Genomic DNA, 18467 nt, shown 5'->3' on the forward strand with positions numbered 1-18467 from the left:
TTGGATCCGTCACTGAATTAGGTTCAGCAAAACAGTCACACAGTGACCATCACAGACCTCACCTGATGATGTCCACGTGGCTGAGATGGCTTCTGCACTTGCCCCAGAAGAGGCTGAGGAGGGGAAATGGAATGGAAAGGAAGGGATGGACCAGGGGCCTGTGGAAGCATACATGTATATATGCAAGCTTAAGCTAACCTTACCCTACTGCAGAGTTAAGTTAGCACAGTCCCCATGCAGTTCTGATTACAGGACTTGGCTAGTGCAAAAATAGCTGGCACCAGGTTCAGTTTCTTCCTCTTCTGCTAAACAGTGCTTTCATGTGAAAAGAAATTGACCCCAGCACTCAGTAACATTTTCATCCTCCCTTCCCTGCAGTTCAGTGGTTATGTAAGTAGTAATAAATCCATATTTGAAGTACTGTTGACTGCCTTAGAATTTAAGCAGTAAAGGAAATAAAGTAATGCAGCCCTTACACAGTTAAACATGCTGTCTAACGTTGGGAATAACTAAAAGCATGGTTGACTCAGGAACTAAATAAAACTAACGCACCACTGTATTATTTTTTATAATCCTTATTAGTAGAAACCAGGAACAAGCGTGCATGTTTGCACATGACAAGCTACAGGTACAAACTTACTTAAACTTATTTTAGGATTCCTACTGGAATCAAAGCACTGGGAGAGATTTGAAATATAGAAACATGGCCAAGAGTTGGAATTTTTATGAAGGAATATTCACTCTGTAATGATATCCATGTAGAATGGATGCAGTTAGCTTACACAATACCAACAGAGATGAGTCTGGTGATGATGATGTTGCTACTTGAATATCTAATAAGAAATGTAATTAACATTATTTCTTGCTCATCTATTTTCAAAAGGAAAGATATCAGAATGAAGCCAATTCCATGGCTTCATAAAGTTCAGAATGTTTCTTTTTTCTGTTTTAAAACTTTGAATCTCTAACAGGTTTTGAGGCCAACTAGCAGGCAAGTAAAAATTGCCAAACTATAGCAAACTCAAGATAGTCTTATTAGTTTTTATGGGTGAAGATGTCTAAGAACATATACGTATAAGAATAGCAACAGTCTAAATTTCTATAGTACCAGTCACCCAAATATTTCAAGTACTTTACAAACATTACTAGGTTGATTTGCATTGAACAGTGATATCCACCTTATTAAAGAGAAGAAAAGGCACTGTTATTACAGATCAAATTTTCAACAGTGTTGCCAGTCTTCATCTCTGCAGGGTCTTTACACCCTGGGCAAGCTAATCATGATATAAAACCTTTGACACCTTGCTCAGTCACTTATTGAAGAGGCTCAGACTGCTGATATACACTTCTGCGAATGCTGTGACGATGTCCTATTCTCAAAATTCACTGAGACAGATATGTATTTTCTTAAAAAAATGTTGTCCGAGAAACAAAGTGAATGCTTGAACAGCTACTAATGAAGTCCTTTTTGGCTGCATGATTGTTTACTTTCTTAGATTAGTGAAAATGTTTTGAGTCAATCTTTTGAAAACTGTGGAAATAGCCATTAATGAGACAGAAGTGCCTGTGAAGATCACAGGTGATACGGTGAGAGATGGTAAGAGGGTGTTGTGATTCAGCTGGGAAGATCAAAGAGAGACAGATAACAGTCAGGGGATATCAGAGAACCACAAAAGTTGCTGAGGTTGTAGAAAAAAGCTGTGTAGTGCTGTGGGACATCAGGGAAGTTGAACAAGATATCTGCGTCAAGAAAGGTCTCATGGTAATACAGAAAAACAGATGAGATGTCACCATGACAGAGCTGTCTAAGAAAGCCTCACAACACTACAGAATGCAAGTGTTGGGCCTCAGGATAATGATAAAAAACAGAGAAGGCTGAGAACTGCTGGGGATACATGTCAGTCAGCTAACACAAGAGAATGTTTCTGAATGCAATCACAAAAAGAAAGGCTACAACTGCTGGGTATGGCTTACAAGGATGCTTGAAATAATAAAGTCACATAGTCCAGATTTCATGGGGCATAACGCATGCTGCTGGAGATCACAGACTGTTAAAGGAAAATGCAGAAGCAATTAGAAAGGAAATTAGGAGGAAAACTATATTATACCATGAAACAGGAGACCAAAAAAAAAAAAAAAAAAAAAAAAAAAAAAAAAAAGAGCTACTGACATTCCTTGCTAGAGAACTGAAAACTGTTTTCGGTGAAAATTCTGGGAGCAGCTGCTGAGCCTAAAGAAAATTAAGCATGTTAGAGAATGAGAGAGCAACGGTAAGATGACAGAGATAGCAAAGCTGATTGTGAGTTGAATGACGAATGCGTAAACCGCTGGTTGCTATAAAGGGCCATAGTGTCAGTGTCACATTAGAGACTGCTGTTCTGCTTCTGGAGTCATACAGGAAGAATGCAAGTTAAAAGAACACTGTATAGTCGAATAGCAGCAAGAAACATTGGAGAATGCCATGAATACTTTTAAGCACCTTTAGTGGAGGGATCCAAACTAAGGCAGTGCAGCCACACAGAAATCAAGGCAAAGTTGTGATCTCCCAGAGGTCCAAGATACTAGGAAAAAAGATCAAGAAAGAATGCAGTGTGTTACAGGGACTGGAGGATCCTGCATATATACTAGAGACAAAAGAAAAGCTGTGAGATCTGTCAGGAAGCATGGGGTAAGGTCATAGGCTGAAACAACTCAGATGTCTGATCTCACCATTTGACTAATAGAAGAAGGATGTGACACAAGATAATCCTGTCTGCTTCTCTTTTGGAGTGCAGAACAGAATCCCTTTCAGTACTGTCTTAAAGCAATGAATGCTTCCTGCTGAACAACCAGTGCCATGTATGGAAAATAGTTATGTATCTTATGTCATTGTATGCGTTTAAACTGGGCCTTAGAAACCACATGGGAGTAGGAGAGGAAAATAATCTCTTTGGGACATGGGAAATAATTTTTTTACAGACTAGGCTGTGCTTACCTCTGTGTACTTGCACAGGGAGCCTTTCTGCACCTCACAGAACAGTTGTACAGCAGGTAGATGTCACTGGTCTCTCATCATGAGTTTGTAAAATACTGGTAAGAGAAGAACAGAGCTGAAAATATATTTTATTCATGCACCAGAGCACTGGTCCTAAACAGAGTAACATGGCCAACGTGCTTATAATTCTCCATGCCAACTGGCTCTGGAGCGATGCCTTGGTGGAACATGGGCAGAACAGGGGCCTCAGCCCCCATCTGGCAGCCCAGCTTTGCTGAAGAGACACTTGCTGTATTTGAAAACTGCTCCTCACTGCATGGCTTCCCGAGGGAATGATGCTCAGCACCAGCACTTAAGCAGCATATCTCCTCCCTCCCTCCAGCACAGCTCAGCCTCAGGAGAGGCATTCTGCAGTCTGTGTTTGGGCTTGGGGGAAGGGGAAAGAAGACAAAGAGTTATTTTTCCTAAGATCTACTGCAGAAGGCAGCAAACAGCAAGGTTTCCAACCTCTTTCCTTTGTTTGCCTTAGGTCTCTCAATTTCTATATCAGGCTCTGGTTCAGCTTCCATTAGCGCTTCCTCATCAACATCGTTAACAATGGTTTCCTCACTGAGGGTATCACTAGGATTATACTTACTGCCAGAATCCTCTGGCACGAAATCACTGTCTGAGTCAGAGCAGAGAAATAATTAACCCTCATGATACTTCTCTGAGGAACGAACGGAATACATAATAAGATTTATGGGGCATTGAATTGATCCTGCTCCTAAGGAGAAGAGTTTCCACACTGAAGTTAGCATTGCTGCCAAAGAGTGAGGAGGCTGCTGTGTCAACGCAGGAAAGTCTTCACCTGTAAGAGGACTGCATTACCTTAATTGCATTAGTTACCCTACATGTCTAAACAGCAAACCACTTGTTTACCGCTGGTCCTGGATTAGATCATGGTTTCATTACCAAAAAAAACTATCAGTGTCAACGGCTTCTCAGCTACTGTGAAACTAGTGAGACGTTACCAACACCTGATTTGCAAGTAGCCTTCAAATGCTCCTCATTCGGTAGGACTAGATACAACTTACAAAGCAGAACTGCTGGAAAATTTGCCCCACGTGTTGAGGAAAAGTGCTGCCCCACATGTGAGGAAGAGTGCTGACCAACAGAAGAGAAATAAGCACCAATATTTGCACACATTTGCATGTTTTTGCTGCTTTCAACTCTGAAGATAAGAGTTTTCCTCCCCCTTCAAAAAATAACCAGTTACTTTAGTAGCTGGCATTCCCAGGCACAGCTAATTAACTTCTTGGTCCAGACCCATCCCCTCCATACACCAATAATGTGTCTCAGTCAGGTTGGAGAAGGATTGTACAGCACTTACTGGCTAGGAAGGATCTTTAGAGAAGGACGTATCAGATGGATTTCCGTCTGCACAAAACAGCAGTCAGCTAAGATTTGGAAACCTCAAAATCCTTTCACTTCTGCCAGGAATTCAGTTCAAAGCAGCTGCATGTAAATTTTGCATAGCAAACGCTACACTGACAAATCTTCCTCAGGATTCCTGTTCTTTAAATCAACAAGAGTAAACTATATAGAAGAGGAGTTAGCTTTAGGGCACCAAGATTTGCCCTATTTTAAAAGAAAAGTGAAAATAACCCTAAGAAAAAAATAAAGGATTTGAAATATGTATGAGCACACACACTGCTTTGCCTCATCTCTTCCTGCTGCATAAAGGGGAAACAGATTGGCTGTGGCCTTGTAGAGTACAGATTTCTCAGAAAACAAGCAGCTAACATTCCCAGCCCCTTTCTTTCCTACCCAGAAGTAGGTAACAGGCAGGGAGACAAGGAAGGACTGTCAACATCAGACTGCGAATTTCCCAAAGGCCCCTCATCCTCTCCTCCATGCCCTAAACCAGAGACAGTGGTAAATATTTCCCTCATACATTCACAACCCTTTGCATAGGTTTTTCTGGTCCTCTTGAAAGAAACAGGAACTTTGTCATTTGTTTCTAAAGCAGCAAGATCATTTGAACATTTGACTTATTTCATTCATGTAATAATAATAATAATAATAATAATAATGATGATGATGATGATGAAGAGAACAGTAAAAGTTGCTAATGTAGAGCAAAAAAACAACTTCAGCAAGAATGCAGTTGTTAGGACATCTCAAATCTCGTTAGCAACTAGCCCTTCAGTATAAAGTCACACCCCTGGCATGCCATTTATACGAGTTATTCTCCCTGTCCCCACTCCTACACACTACCTAGATCTCCTTTGATATTTTTAACATATTCCAAATCTTATGAAAATGCTAAACTTACAGTTTTGAGGGTAAAATTTCTCTGCAGGCTAAGGCCAACCAAACAGCCAGGCAAATACTTGCTATCTCCTTGACAGGGATCATAACAGCAACACCACATGCGGGAAGTAAGGAAGCACTTCCCAGCACATATCCCAGCTTTTATGTATGCTCTATGTGGGTTTGCAAGCCCAACAGCCACACAAGCTCCGTATCAGATATATTTTATAGAAAACTGCCATAGACAAGGCACCAGAGGACCAATGTGTGTGCCTGCAGTTGTTTCAGGAATTAGCAATGCCAACACCAAGCATTTTGACGCTTACTTTTCAAACCTGCTTTTGAATTCTACCTGCGTCAACTCTTGACCGTGCACAAACATCCCAGTGGAAGTATGTGAGGAGTCTGCAAAGGCCTTGGTATGCTGTGCACTCTAGGCAACAGCTGGTCCACACTAAGCTTTTCTCAATGCTGTGATGATGAGAATGGGTGTATGGGAAAGCAGCTGCACTACTGCGGCTTCAGAAGTTGTGCTGTCAGCTGAGCTGCCCAGCAGTGCCACGTGTGGAGCTCGGGGCCCCAGCTGGCATCCTCTTTCTGCCTGCAGCTGAGGGGAGGGAAGGAATTGCTGATTCAGATCCACTTCCCCTGCTCCGCCAGTCCTACTTCTTTTTGTGGAAATTACCACCTCTTCAGATCTGACTGCGGAGTGGCTCATGTGGGCACCCCCTAACCTACTTTTGGTCAACCTGAGCCAGGCATAGCTTATATGGATTAAGCAGGAGGGTTTTGCTAACCCAGATTGATTGAAGTGGGTTAAGGGGCACTCAAAAAGCATCTCTGCAAACAGATCATGAAAGGGCATTAATTCCTAGGGAAAGGCAACGCAAAGTGGCTGGGCCTACCAATCTCTTTTACTGACACAGCTAAATCACGAGTCCACTTGAATGAGGATGCAAAACATTACGGATAGGCTTGAGTGTACCTTACAAACAGCAGAGGATGTTACTGTTGCCCACCAGCTGCATGTTGCCGCCCTCAGAACAGGACTGGGGAAGTGGGAAGAGTATTGCTCCCTTTTCAGCAGGAAGGCCTGCCTGGAATGTCCAAGCTGTAGCATTGCAGCAGACTAGGAAGAAAGAGGTCATTTCCATCTGATGGGCTGAGACACGTAGCTTAGTGTTAGAAATCAAAGAATTAAAAGTACCAACAGCCCTTTTGCCACAGATGCAGTTACGCTGGTCCAGAGGACTTTGGAAGGTACCACTATAAGCTTCTAATATACTTTGTCCATCCCCGTGGTTTGTGCTATTCAATTATGTCAGCCGTGACAGCAGGAACATCACAGGTAAACCAGCCTCAAGTCATGCCTATCAAGTAGAGAGCTTTCCTATTTAAAGATTAATGCAAGAAATCAATGCACCTCCAGTTCGTGCCAACTGATGATCTAACCCAGTGCTAAGCATGCACAGAAACTTCATGTAGTGATGATTGGAAATTTATGAGTAGTTAATGCTAAGTGTCTGTTTGCTTCCAAAGTGATTGAAATACTGGTTCAGGAGCTGGCTAAGAGATGTGCTCCTCTTTTCCCTGAAGGAAAAGGACTGCTATTTTGCTCTCATGACAACACAGTCGGCTTTCCAACATACATCTCCTGCATGACAACACATAATTTGAATACATGCTGAAGGCTGAAGGCAGTAAACCGGCCAGTTAACAGAAAGGGACACATATTTCTAACCACCAAAAGCAAAGAGCTTGGCAAGAATGGTGCCAGAACAGTATCCAAAAATGAAACAGCAGTTGCTATTAAGGCCAGGCTGGCAACATGGCCATGTGCAGGGACAGCCCTCTGGCTAGTGCAATGCCTATTGACATGTGCATACATAAACACCCTGTGATACAGTAAGATTAGGACATATTAAATCACAGGTATCTTTTTTCAAGTGGTTAAAGCAAGCTAGAAAACAATGATGCCTTGGGGAATGTATGGCAAGTGTGGATGACGGTGTGCCCAAGGCTTTAGGTTACCCACAACCCAGGGATGTTTTTGGAGTGTTTCCTTTCATATGAGCAAGGGCACTGGGGAAAAGGAAGGAGATTAACAGACACTTAGGTTTCACCCTGACTTGAAGTTGTGACTTAGCTGGGAAGGGCACATAGATTCATGAACTGGACAGAGCCCCAGAATCCTGCTGTCCACATACAGCCTTAAGCATCACGAACTACACTTTAACAGCTTTAGCTCAGCTACACTAATATTTAATTACTCATTTAGGACAGGATGAGTCTGAATCACTTGATAAGAGTGCAAAAGAAGCAGGAAATTAGCACTGATGTAATTAATCATACCTGGTTCAGTCTGGCAAAACCATTAACCAAGTCGTTTAACATGTAAAACCCATAGAAAGCAGCAGTATGTTTTGTGTTCCTTCAAGAGCTGTGGAGTGAAGAAACTGTGGCTCGGTTTGGCATGTTGTAACCCATTCAGGAGCGTGAACTACTTCTGACTGCAGACTTGTGTCTCAGGGGTACTGAGGTTCAGAACCTAGTGAGATGTCAACGACTGCTCAGCTTCCTGTCCTCAAGATCTATCTGCATCCTTATGCAAATAAATAAAATAACCCTTTCATAAAATAACCCCACATAACTAAAGTTTGCAGCAGTACAAATCCCAAGCTGTTTTAGAACATAGACACACAAGAATGGAATGTATAATCACCGTGCTCATGCTTTCCCCTTAACTTCACTGAGGGATGGGTTGAAGCTATTTTGAAAGAAGAGCCTCTATCTCCTTCTTAAAGCATTAAGCATTCCTGGCAGTAATAATTGCCTTATAACTGACTCCTCATTAACACTCTTTTAGACCTGCATAACTGCATTGACTTTATGTTGCTCCTGGTCCAAGAAGAGGATTATCATCTCAGCATGAAATTTTCTTCTTTATTAAACTGTTACCGATATAAAAAAATAACTGAGAACAGAGTATGTCCTACTGTTTCCCATCACATCCATAATTTAACATGAAAATGCAGAGATTTTTATAAAAAGCTACTTTTAGCTAGAAAGACCAGCCTATTTTACCTGCCAGCAGTGTGTCATGGTGACATATAACTATTTTAATGAATTTAATACTCTTATCTGAATTCCTTATCCAGGACAGAAAAAAACACTTGCAAATAGGAATATGACGCCTGATTTAGATTGAACACAAGCATTAATGTAAAGAACAAGAAATTAAATATCTAACCCTGAGCGATGCTGAGCAGCTGCAGTTTCCATGAACTTTGCAGGAGTTGCAAAAATTTGAGATCTCAGTAGATAATATTTTAAGACATCATACAAAGCCTTTTTCCACTGTTTTCTTTCAGTTTGTCATTTGCGCAAAGGAAGACAGTAGATAAAAACCTAAAGAAATTATGATGTGGAATCCAGATGCCTGAACATAACTATACAGAGCAGGACTTGCAGTGGCAATGCATGTAGAAGCTTGATCAAAGAGAGATCATTAATCATGTACACACAGGTTAGATGAAGGGGAAAGGCCTGAGGAAAAAAACACATGAAAAATCTTCATCACACAAGTACTTATAGGATTGCTTCATAGCTTTTTATGGCCTTAAATCCAAGCTAAAAACACATTATCTAAGGTGGTCTAGGGAACATAGCAAGGATATACCTGGTGAGAATGAGAAAAGGTTTTGTAGCACTCCAAATTTCACTTACTAGTGATAAAATAGCTGTAAGACTGCAGGAATGACTTCTTTCATGGAAGACTGAAGGAGCCCTAGAAAAGCAAGCAAGATAAGTATGTATGTTTTAGCAGAATTCTTTCTAACTACTAATTTTTTATTGGCTAAATACCAAACACTTTACACAGTGAAAAACAAGCATTTTATTTTGCTAAATAAAGAGCTTATTTAAAGATTTTTACTATTACTAGTTTCACTGAAACCTACTTGAAAAATACAGTTTTGAGCACACATAAAATACAGTGTACAGATGAATAACTCAATGGTCTAACTTATTTTTCAAACATGTCAAGAAAATGTTCTCTTCTCCAAGCAAGATGAGAACAATATAGTGAAGCAGCACATTAGCTCTAAGTATCAGACATTCACTGGCTTTCAGAAATAGCCTCTCTTTTAAATTGTCAAGATTTCAGTAAGCAGCCTTGCTTTCAGGGAAGCTGTGGGTTTCACGTATAACCCGCCATTTTTGGTGGCAAGCCAGCAAAAACAGTAGGAATTCCTAAATCCTGTCTTGCCACCAAAAAAGGTGTGTTTTCAACAGCTGTGTCAGCACAACAGTCCTTATGGCCATGCCATAAACTGGAAAAATAAACTGATCTCAATTTTTAAAAGTGTAACTAAAACAGGGCTACTTTTAATCCAAATCAGGTCACTGGTTTGATCCCCAGCTCAGAGTTACAAGCAGCTGGGGCAGCACAACTGTGGATCCACAGGTGGTGGTGGTGGTGGTGGAAGGGAATAGGAAATCCTTGAGGTCTGCAGCCAAGAACAGACTATGTGGAACTGTACATAGGACTGTTTACAACTGTCATATTGACACTCCACATTTTCTTCAGAGATAAGGTCAAATAAGAGATCCCTCTCTGTTCCTTGCCCTGGCTGCTTCAGCTTGTCACCTTCAGAGTTTTGTACATGTAATAGTTTGAGAAGTTACATCCTAAAATGGATCTTAAAAATCATCTGGGTTAAGGAAAAAGAAAAATGCATTTTTTTTTTCCCCCTAATCTTGCTCTCTTACATTAGCTTAAATTGCTAATTACATTAGCTCTGTTATATTGCATGAATTCTGGGGCTATTAACTGGGCATTGGCAAACTCTTAAGCCAGTTCTTGCATCACAGGACACATAAAGGATCCTGACCATATGAGTCAAAATGAAAATCCTCTGAAAATCAACCCCAAGGTGCTGCTGACTACACAGCCCAAAACTGGGACTCGTCCTTCAGGAAGAAAATATCCGCATCCCACTTGAAAACCTGGATCCAAATTTGGTGAGCAATGGTTCTATGAACTAGGTGTGTTACAAGTTGTGCACTCTCCACACCTTTCATTTGCACATATTTACAACTCTGTGCGTCTGTAAAACACTACCAAAAGCAATTCCTACTGTGCAGTTACAAATGGCTGAGCAAAATGTGAGATGATAGAGAAATACTCCCTCTGGGTTAGCTTCCGTGTTTGGCTTAATTGCTTTAGACTCTATTGATACATCACCTCTGATTAGAGCTGTTGATTATCTGAAAGACAACTCCAAAGTTTCTGAAGCTGGGTTCTCCGTGTTGCATCAAAACTCTGTGAGCAGTTCTGGAAAGAAAAGCCTTGAGCCTTTCCACTGCTCAGTCTTCACACATTGGTGCAAACCCCTTTAAGCAGAATTGCTTAGACCACATAACACCCACAAGTTGCAATTTATTAAAGTTTGGCTGTCTGATCACCGCAGACAAAAGACTTTTCCAAGGTTGATCTCCACAGTAACAATTATTTTCTGCTTTACTGACTCAGGGAAATTCATTCTAGTTTTTCTCCCCTTACCTCCCATCCAACCTTTTATTTCTGTGCCACGTTTCCTCATTCTCCCCTACATCTATTGTGCCTTGAAATAACCGCAGCTGGGATTTCCCCATGTCGCTAGCAGAGACTGGGATGGTCTGTGCCATTTGTCCCCTCACCAGCAGATCTGCCCTAAACTTTCCAGCTTGTTTGGCCACAGTTTCCTCAGTTCGGTAACAGTAACATGAAATGGTGGGTGATTATCTGGAGCTTCTGGTAACAGGTAACAGCGGGCTGCGATGTTTTGTGTTGGCCCTTACTTCAGGTTTGTGGCGGGCAGCAGCGCGCTGGCTCCATGGCAAGCCAGCTGGCACCTAACGAAATGGGACTGGGAATTGCCACAGGAGAAACCCTGGATTTATTTGCCTCTCTTTTCTGAGATTACGTTGAGTCAGCGTTGTGTAAATGCTTTATTCACACGCGAAATGCATGAAAAGCGGGATTCCCCCGCATAACGCCGCGGTTCCCAGCCTGGGGCCGGACCCGGCCGCCCTCACAGCCGCCGGCGGAGCCCTTTGGAAGCCCGGCGGCCCGGAGCCACCCGTGTTGATTTTTTTTTTTTTTTTTTTCCCAGCACGCTTTTGTTCAGCCTGGAGCCACAAAGGGCCTTCCAGCGGGAGGACTTGGACCGGGTTCAGCCGCCTGGTTCCTGCGGAGCCACCCTCACGGTGCCCGGGGAGGGGCGGGATTCGAACCCGCAACCCCGCGGGCAGCTCGCGGGCGGCCTCTCCCCCTCACCACCTCTCTCCCCGCCCCGCCCCGCCCCGCCTGCAGGGGTCGCTGTGGCGGCCTCGCGCCGCGCTGGCGGGGCCGCCATCGCTGAGTCACGCGCTTCCTGATTGGTTGCCCGCTCGCCGCCGGCCAATGGGAGGCGGCCTCTTGCGCCGCCGCGCCGCCCGCCGCGGGCGCCATCTTGCCGCCGGCTGTGGCACGGGAGGGAGCAGGGCGCCGCGCCGCGCCATGCCGCACTACCAGGCCTGGGAGGAGTTCACCCGCGCCGCCGAGAAGCTCTACCTCGCCGACCCCATGAAGGTGAGCGGGGGACGCTCCACGCCGAGACCCAGACCCAGGAGGGCCCCGGGGGGGGGGTGTTGGTGGGTCTCGGGTGAGGCCCCGGCTGGCGGCGGGGGCGGCCCGGTGGCTCTGGAGCTCTCGCTGTGGTGTCCTTCGGCTGTGAAGCCGCGTCCCTGTGAATTTGTCTCGCTGAAAAGTAAAAGGAAGCGTTTGTTAGGTCATGTGTTGTATTATTACCTGCGGTGTTGCTTCAGGGGGGTGTTTCCTAAAGAGCAGTTGCTCTAGGAATTAATTTCTTGTTCTATAACCACTCTCGGGTTTTAGTAGCTCTTCTCAGATGTGTAGTTTGAGCAGACTTCAGTCTTACAAACGTTTTGGGCAAAAACCAGTGCAAAAGGTAAAGTGGGAGTCATAAACCTGAGAAGACATCAGCAAAACAGACTTGGTTTCGTTCACCAAAAATAGGGTGCACGGAGGAACCTCCAGAAGTAGTGTGTCTGCCCTTAGCTAGCATAAATGCCCCTTCGTGTGCAATCACCACCCTGATAGTAAATTGTGTGTTGTACCTGTTTATGCTCTGCAGTATAATTAAGTGAAGAGTTTGCAAAGGATGTCAGTGCAGCCAGGAGTTGCTTTCCCCCTTACGAAAAAGATTGTGTAGGCCCTAGAGTCACAATATGAGGACTCCTAACTTGCAGGGGAGCTAGCTTGAGAAGCTTTCACATACAAGTGCACTTTTCAAGAAACTGAAAGAAGAGGAAGACCTGTGGGAGATGTGTCTGTTCTTTTGGGGCCAATTAAGCTTGGTCTTGCCTTTTGTGGGAGCAAGATAATTAATCCATGTCTGTTTGTAACAGCCCCTTGTCATGCTTCCAGGCTTGCTCAGTTGAGAAATGTAGTTACACAGCTGTTGTGGCTAGAAGAAGACCATTTCTTAAGCAAGAAGGATAAACTTGCGAAGAGATCCATTGCAGAGCAGAAATCTCAAAACGTATTTTGTAGTCAAGGTGGTTGATGATACAGCAGGTCACTGTATGACAAAAATCTCTTTACAGCATCAGTTGTCCTAATTCTGAATGTTCTCAAAAGCACAAATTGCTTGTCCTTCTAGATACTGTGCTGATGCTAGCTGACACTAGAAACAATAGATAAGAAATCTCCTTGGCCAATCCTGCATTCAGTAGGAAGCATTTAATGCTCAGTCAAATGCTGAGAGTGTTGATATTTATCACGGTGGTTTGGAGAACTTGTGTAATTTGAGAGTCCAGAAGGGCTATGGGTAGACTGAATCTCAGGGCAGGTTACTACAGTAGGAATTATTTTTAGTGACAAGCTGAGTGCTTGCTTTCTGACTTCCTCACATGTAGCCTTGTTGAGTCTTGAAAGCAGTTTAATTTCAAAGAACTCTTTTCAGTGCTCTGGTTTTCATTACTCTAAAAATGTTATACTTGTATCTTCCCTTTTCCACTTTTAAAAGTGTTATAATGCTTCAAGCTTGTCTATAGGCTTTAATGTTGCTATTAACTGTAGTGACTGGAAATACAGCATTTACACCATACTTTACTTTTTTTCTTCTACGGTACCTAATGTTGAGTGTACCCCACTCAGTTGATCCTTTTCAAGTCTTCACATAGAACTACTGTCCTAAGTGATTCTTGTCTATAAACACAACTTTTCTTTCACTTTTTGTAAGTGTGATACGTGGTGAGTGGGTGTCCTGTAAGGAAGTGGCAGGAGTCATGCCAATACCTGTTACTGAGGCCCCTGCAACTGCCATTGCTGTACTTACAGAGGTTTTTAACATGCCCCACATAAAGCTCACTGACATTACTGTAATACCGATTTAATATGTTAGGCAAGGAAATGTGGTGATGCAACTTCTGAACCACCCTGGCTGTAAGGTTTGTGGACAGCAGAGCTGAGGACCACCAAGAGGTAGTAAAACCGTGAAGCAGTATGTAACTTCAATAACAGGCAGTCTGAATTGGGGCAGTCTTCCCTCAGGTATGTTGTGATGGTAATAGATGTGAATTAATAAATGTTAATAGCTATAGGTGTTAACTTTTTAAATGTTTGTCATTTCAGGTGCGGGTTGTTCTCAAATACCGACACTGTGATGGGAACCTCTGTATCAAAGTAACGGATGACGTAGCTGTAAGTAAAGAACACAGTCCCCTTCAGAAGGCGTACTGTACCTCTCGAGGACTGGCACTTTGCTGTCAGTCAGCTTATGAACCATTGTCTTGAGCACCTGAGGGTTTTCTAAAATAATAATAATAAAAAAAAAAAACACACTAATTTTGCTCAGACTTTCTTAGTTTCTGTCTGTGACATGCTGACCTGTGTTCAACTCTGCATAATCCGGTGGAAGTTTGAACATTTCAGTGTTTTTTAGAGGTCTTGTTAGGATTCTATGAAAACAAGGAAACAAGCATTACAAAAATCTTAGACCCTCTCTCCATTTGAAAGTTCTTCATGGAACTATGCTGGTAGCTTCCACTGAAGTGCATAAGGATCATCTTCAAACAGCTGTTTGCTAGTGAGAGTTTGGTCCTTTCAACTTGCTCAGAGTGGTAATAACTTGAAACTGTAGGGCTATCTGCTTCTTTGTGAGTAGGAGATGCTGGACTGGTATCAGACTAAACTGCGAGATTCGCTTGCACTTCAGAAATCCCATCTTCTGAAATAATGTTATGGTGCCAGAACCATTTGTTAAGCATTCAGCAGAGCTTGTGCTACTATGCGCAGAATTTTTGCAGCATATGTAACACAGAATTTTGCAGCATGCTTTCAGTGGTTGCTGTAGAAGGCAATGGAGCAGCTGCATTGCTCTTGTTCTAAATAGTGCTTAGAAATATTTGAAGTTAGGATATGAGATGGTAGACAGCAGGTAGAAATGGATTTGTGTGTGCACACTAGCAACATGTTCCTGGTGCTGGTGATGTTAAAGCCAAGTTGTTCTGCAGTCTGAGTAACCATCAGCAAGTAGTATGCCCTTCTCTTGGGTTCAGATTTGGAAAGATCAGATTTCTCCTTTCTGGGAAAAAGTCTGGCATTGGTATTTCAGACATCTGGGAAAGATGCAAAACTTCAGTAACGACGCTTCTTGATGGGATAATAGGGCTGACAGTGGGTGAGGTTACGAAAATGGCGCACTGATAAGTGAAGGGCAGGTCAGTTGAAATCTTCCATAGTGGAAGATTGGAGATAGTTGACTTGTGAACTTCAGCTGTTCTCAGTTACAGACCTTCTTATGTGCTGCCTGTCGTGAGAGGCTGTTACACTGTTTGAATTGTTCCTTTGTTTTATATAAAGGGAGAGGGTTTCTTTGCAGCTAACTGCAGAACTAAGGAAAAAATCAAACTTTTTTTTTTTCTGTTCTTTGGCTCTGAATTAAAATGGTTTATTGCTGGCAAAAGGTGCTGTGTTGAGAGCACTGAAGGATGGACCGTTGGTTTTATTATTAAATAGGCCTGAACAGTCATGCTTATGGTGTACAAGCATAAGAAATTATCATCATGCAAAAAAACCCCTAAGCGGCCTTTTTTGATCAGTCACTGATACTACTCTTGTTCCTTTTGCATTTACAGGCTTGTCATGTGAAGTAATTTCTCTTTATCAGATATTTGCACTATTTAGAACTATCTCAAACAGATTTTGCTTGGGGTAGGGGATCCTCTTCAGTAGGAAATACTGAACTGATTTTACATGTATGTTACTGGAGGTGTGTATTCTCTTTCAGAATAGTTAATTTTGTTATTTAAGCATAGTAGATTTTAAGCCTAAACAAGGGTGTCCTTAAAGACAGTTTTAAAGTGCAAGTTGTAGCACCTTTTTTGAGAGAGAAGACACTCTCTCAAAATGATGAGCTTCACTACTTTTAAAATGGAAAGCAAGAACCTCTGAGAAAATGTAGTGTGTATGCATCTGTGTTTAAAATTTAAAAGAGGGTAGGCATGTAGTGGTGCTGCCTTGTGGTAACCAAATGCCACAAATGAGCATGTAAATACTTACCTGAACACCTTCTGTGTTCAGGCACAAATTTGTTGCAACTATGAGCAGGATAAAAGTGGTGCAAGTGAAATCTAATATTAAGCAACTTTCTCTTACAGTGTCTGCTGTATAGAACAGACCAAGCACAAGACGTAAAGAAGATCGAGAAATTCCACAGCCAGCTAATGCGACTCATGGTGTCTAAGGAATCCCGCAGTGCTGCCATGGAAACAGACTGAATTGCTGAAAAGAAAATGAATGCTCCAGTCATATTTCACTGGAAGAAAATCTCTCTGAATTGAATGAATAGTGGGACAGGAGATGCTTCTATGTACTGAGGTGGACAAGCTGACAAGTCTGAAGTATTTTCTTCCCCAGACTCCACTTTGGAAAACTATGAGAATAAATGCTTTCAATCGAAAGCTTATATTTATTTTTGGGAATTGAACAAGAAACTATTCTAACACACTAAGTATGTTAAGAAGACAGATCTTTACAAATGTACTGTACAAAATTGCCTGATTTTGATGGCCCACACATTTATTTCTGCAAAGTTATGATAAAATTTCATATAGATTTCATTGTGTTCAAATGTTATGCTGGTGTATTCTTACAGTGAGGTTTATTAACCGAATACTGTAGCATGATGACTGGATCTAATAAATATTTACGTAAATGATATATTTGGGGGGGAGGGTAGAAGAATGGGTGTTTTCTGAATTGAAATGTTAAAATTGCCAATGTATACTAACACGGTCACTAGCAGATCTTAGATCTTTGTATTGATCTTGGTCATATGTCGTGTAACATTATCAGTGATGCAGTCTGTAGAACTGTTATTGGCTAAATAATTAAACTTCTCTATTTAAAACCTTAAAGTAACGCATAGATTTTTGCAGTTACCTAGCAATATTCAAGCAGATAGTTTTTCTTGTTATGCAAATACTGATATTAAATATCAGAAGCTTTTTTTCCAGTACTTGAACTATTTTATACTAGCAGGGGGAACCTTTTGCATCCTTGCCTTAGGCAAAGTATATCAGCAAGACAAATTCTAGAAACTGTTGCCTATTATGTTAATAGGAAAATGCAACCAAACACTCTCCAGAGTCGTCATTTTAGCAGCTTGCTAACTGCATTTTCAAATGTTACGTGTGGCAGATGGATGTCAGCCAACTGAAAAAAGGGATGAAAAACAGCTTAATAAATACTTAAATACTACTGACAAAAATAGATGAGTGCTCATGTGGCTTAGACTTGTTTCCCATTGTTGCCTCTGGTAGGGTGATGGAAACTTTAGCTGTCTTTTGCAAAGGCTTTTTGCTTGACAACCCAGTAGCTGAAATTGATACTTGCTTTGACTAGGCTTTGCATACCTAAAACCAGATGTTTTTTTAATGTAATTATGCTATTAAGCCATGAAATCAAAACAGAGCTGTACAAAGACTTGTCTGTGCTGGCATTTAAATATAATACAACAGCCCTCTTAAATAACTACCTGTTCTCACTTACATGAAAATAATTGAGCTACACAGAAGCGGTGGAATTCCTGTATTTTCCAAGGACTCAAACCAAAACTGAGGCCTGAATATTGCATGAGAACACCACCCATTCAGCTGATCATACAGTGCTGCATACTGTTGAAAAATTGAGTGCTGAATTGCTGGTGGTTACTCCAAATTCTAATATGTAGGCATGACTATGTATAATGTTTTTTCTTTTGGATTGTTTTTTGAAATACAGATAAATCTGGAGAGAATGCTAAGCTTTGTTCATAATTAAACGGTGATGCTGAGGATTTTAATTGGTATTCCAAATTATTGTCTTAATATATGCAATTAAATATTGCAATTAAATGTTAAGTATTTAAACAGTTGTAATTTAATAACCTAAAGCACTGTTCTACAGTATGTATGGTTGCTATACGGAAGTCACACATTAAGCTTTAAGCTGTTGACAGGTATAAAGGCTGCAGTTACATCAGTAATATTTGGCCATCTCTTACAAGTTGGTTTATCATGTAGAAGTCTGCTGTAAGCTAAGGTACAGAAAGGCTTGAGTGGTGTTTGCTTGTGCTTGTAGGATGAAACAGAAAGAGAGAACTGCAGGCAGACTTCGTGCACCAAGGGGCTGAGAGGCTTAAACAGGTTTTAGAGGGGACCACTGTTGACTAGTTATGGGGGGATTACAGTAGCAGTTTTTAAGGAAAAAATGCAAGGAAATGTCTAGTTTTCTAAATTTAGAAATTATTTCTGTAAAACCATAAAGAAATATTAATGCTACTTTCTCAAGGATGTGGGTTACTCGGCTTGTTCTCAAATATGTGCAGAAAAAATGCAGATGGTAATATGCAATTATAATGAACAAGAATATTGATAAAGCTATTGCTTAAAAACAAAAAAGCTTTTTGTAGGTTCTTTAGAAAAAGAAAGACACATGCTTCTTGACTTTATCCTGGACTTTTCATCTACTTCGGTACTGTGTAGGATACCAGAAATGCTGTGAACTCAAAGCTTTTTTTTCTCGCTTTTGCTCTTGCTGAGAGTATGGTATGCATGTGTGCATTGTACTGTAGTCACTGTTTCATAATAAAACTTTATCAATGGGCTA

General features: G+C 41.6%; 1 protein-coding gene across 1 annotated transcript; it reads left to right on the top strand.

Moving 5' to 3' along the window:
- Positions 1–11761: 11761 nt before the first annotated feature.
- SRP9 (signal recognition particle 9) lies at positions 11762–18467 on the top strand. The gene is made up of 3 exons (XM_082756278.1): positions 11762–11882; positions 13950–14018; positions 15977–18467. The coding sequence occupies exons 1-3, from the start codon at positions 11811–11813 to the stop codon at positions 16094–16096; spliced, it is 261 nt and encodes an 86-aa protein (XP_082612404.1). The 5' UTR covers positions 11762–11810; the 3' UTR covers positions 16097–18467.

This window comes from Aythya marila (assembly GCF_965140915.1).
Source record: "Aythya marila genome assembly, chromosome: 3".
NCBI lineage: Eukaryota > Metazoa > Chordata > Aves > Anseriformes > Anatidae > Aythya > Aythya marila.

Excerpts from the sequence above, each read along its gene's own strand:
- SRP9 (XM_082756278.1), top strand. The coding sequence starts at position 11,811 with ATGCCGCACTACCAGGCCTGGGAGGAGTTCACCCGCGCCGCCGAGAAG. Across the intron at positions 11,883-13,949 it reads ACCTCGCCGACCCCATGAAG|GTGCGGGTTGTTCTCAAATA; the intron begins GTGAGCGGGGGA and ends TTGTCATTTCAG. Across the intron at positions 14,019-15,976 it reads AAGTAACGGATGACGTAGCT|TGTCTGCTGTATAGAACAGA; the intron begins GTAAGTAAAGAA and ends TTTCTCTTACAG.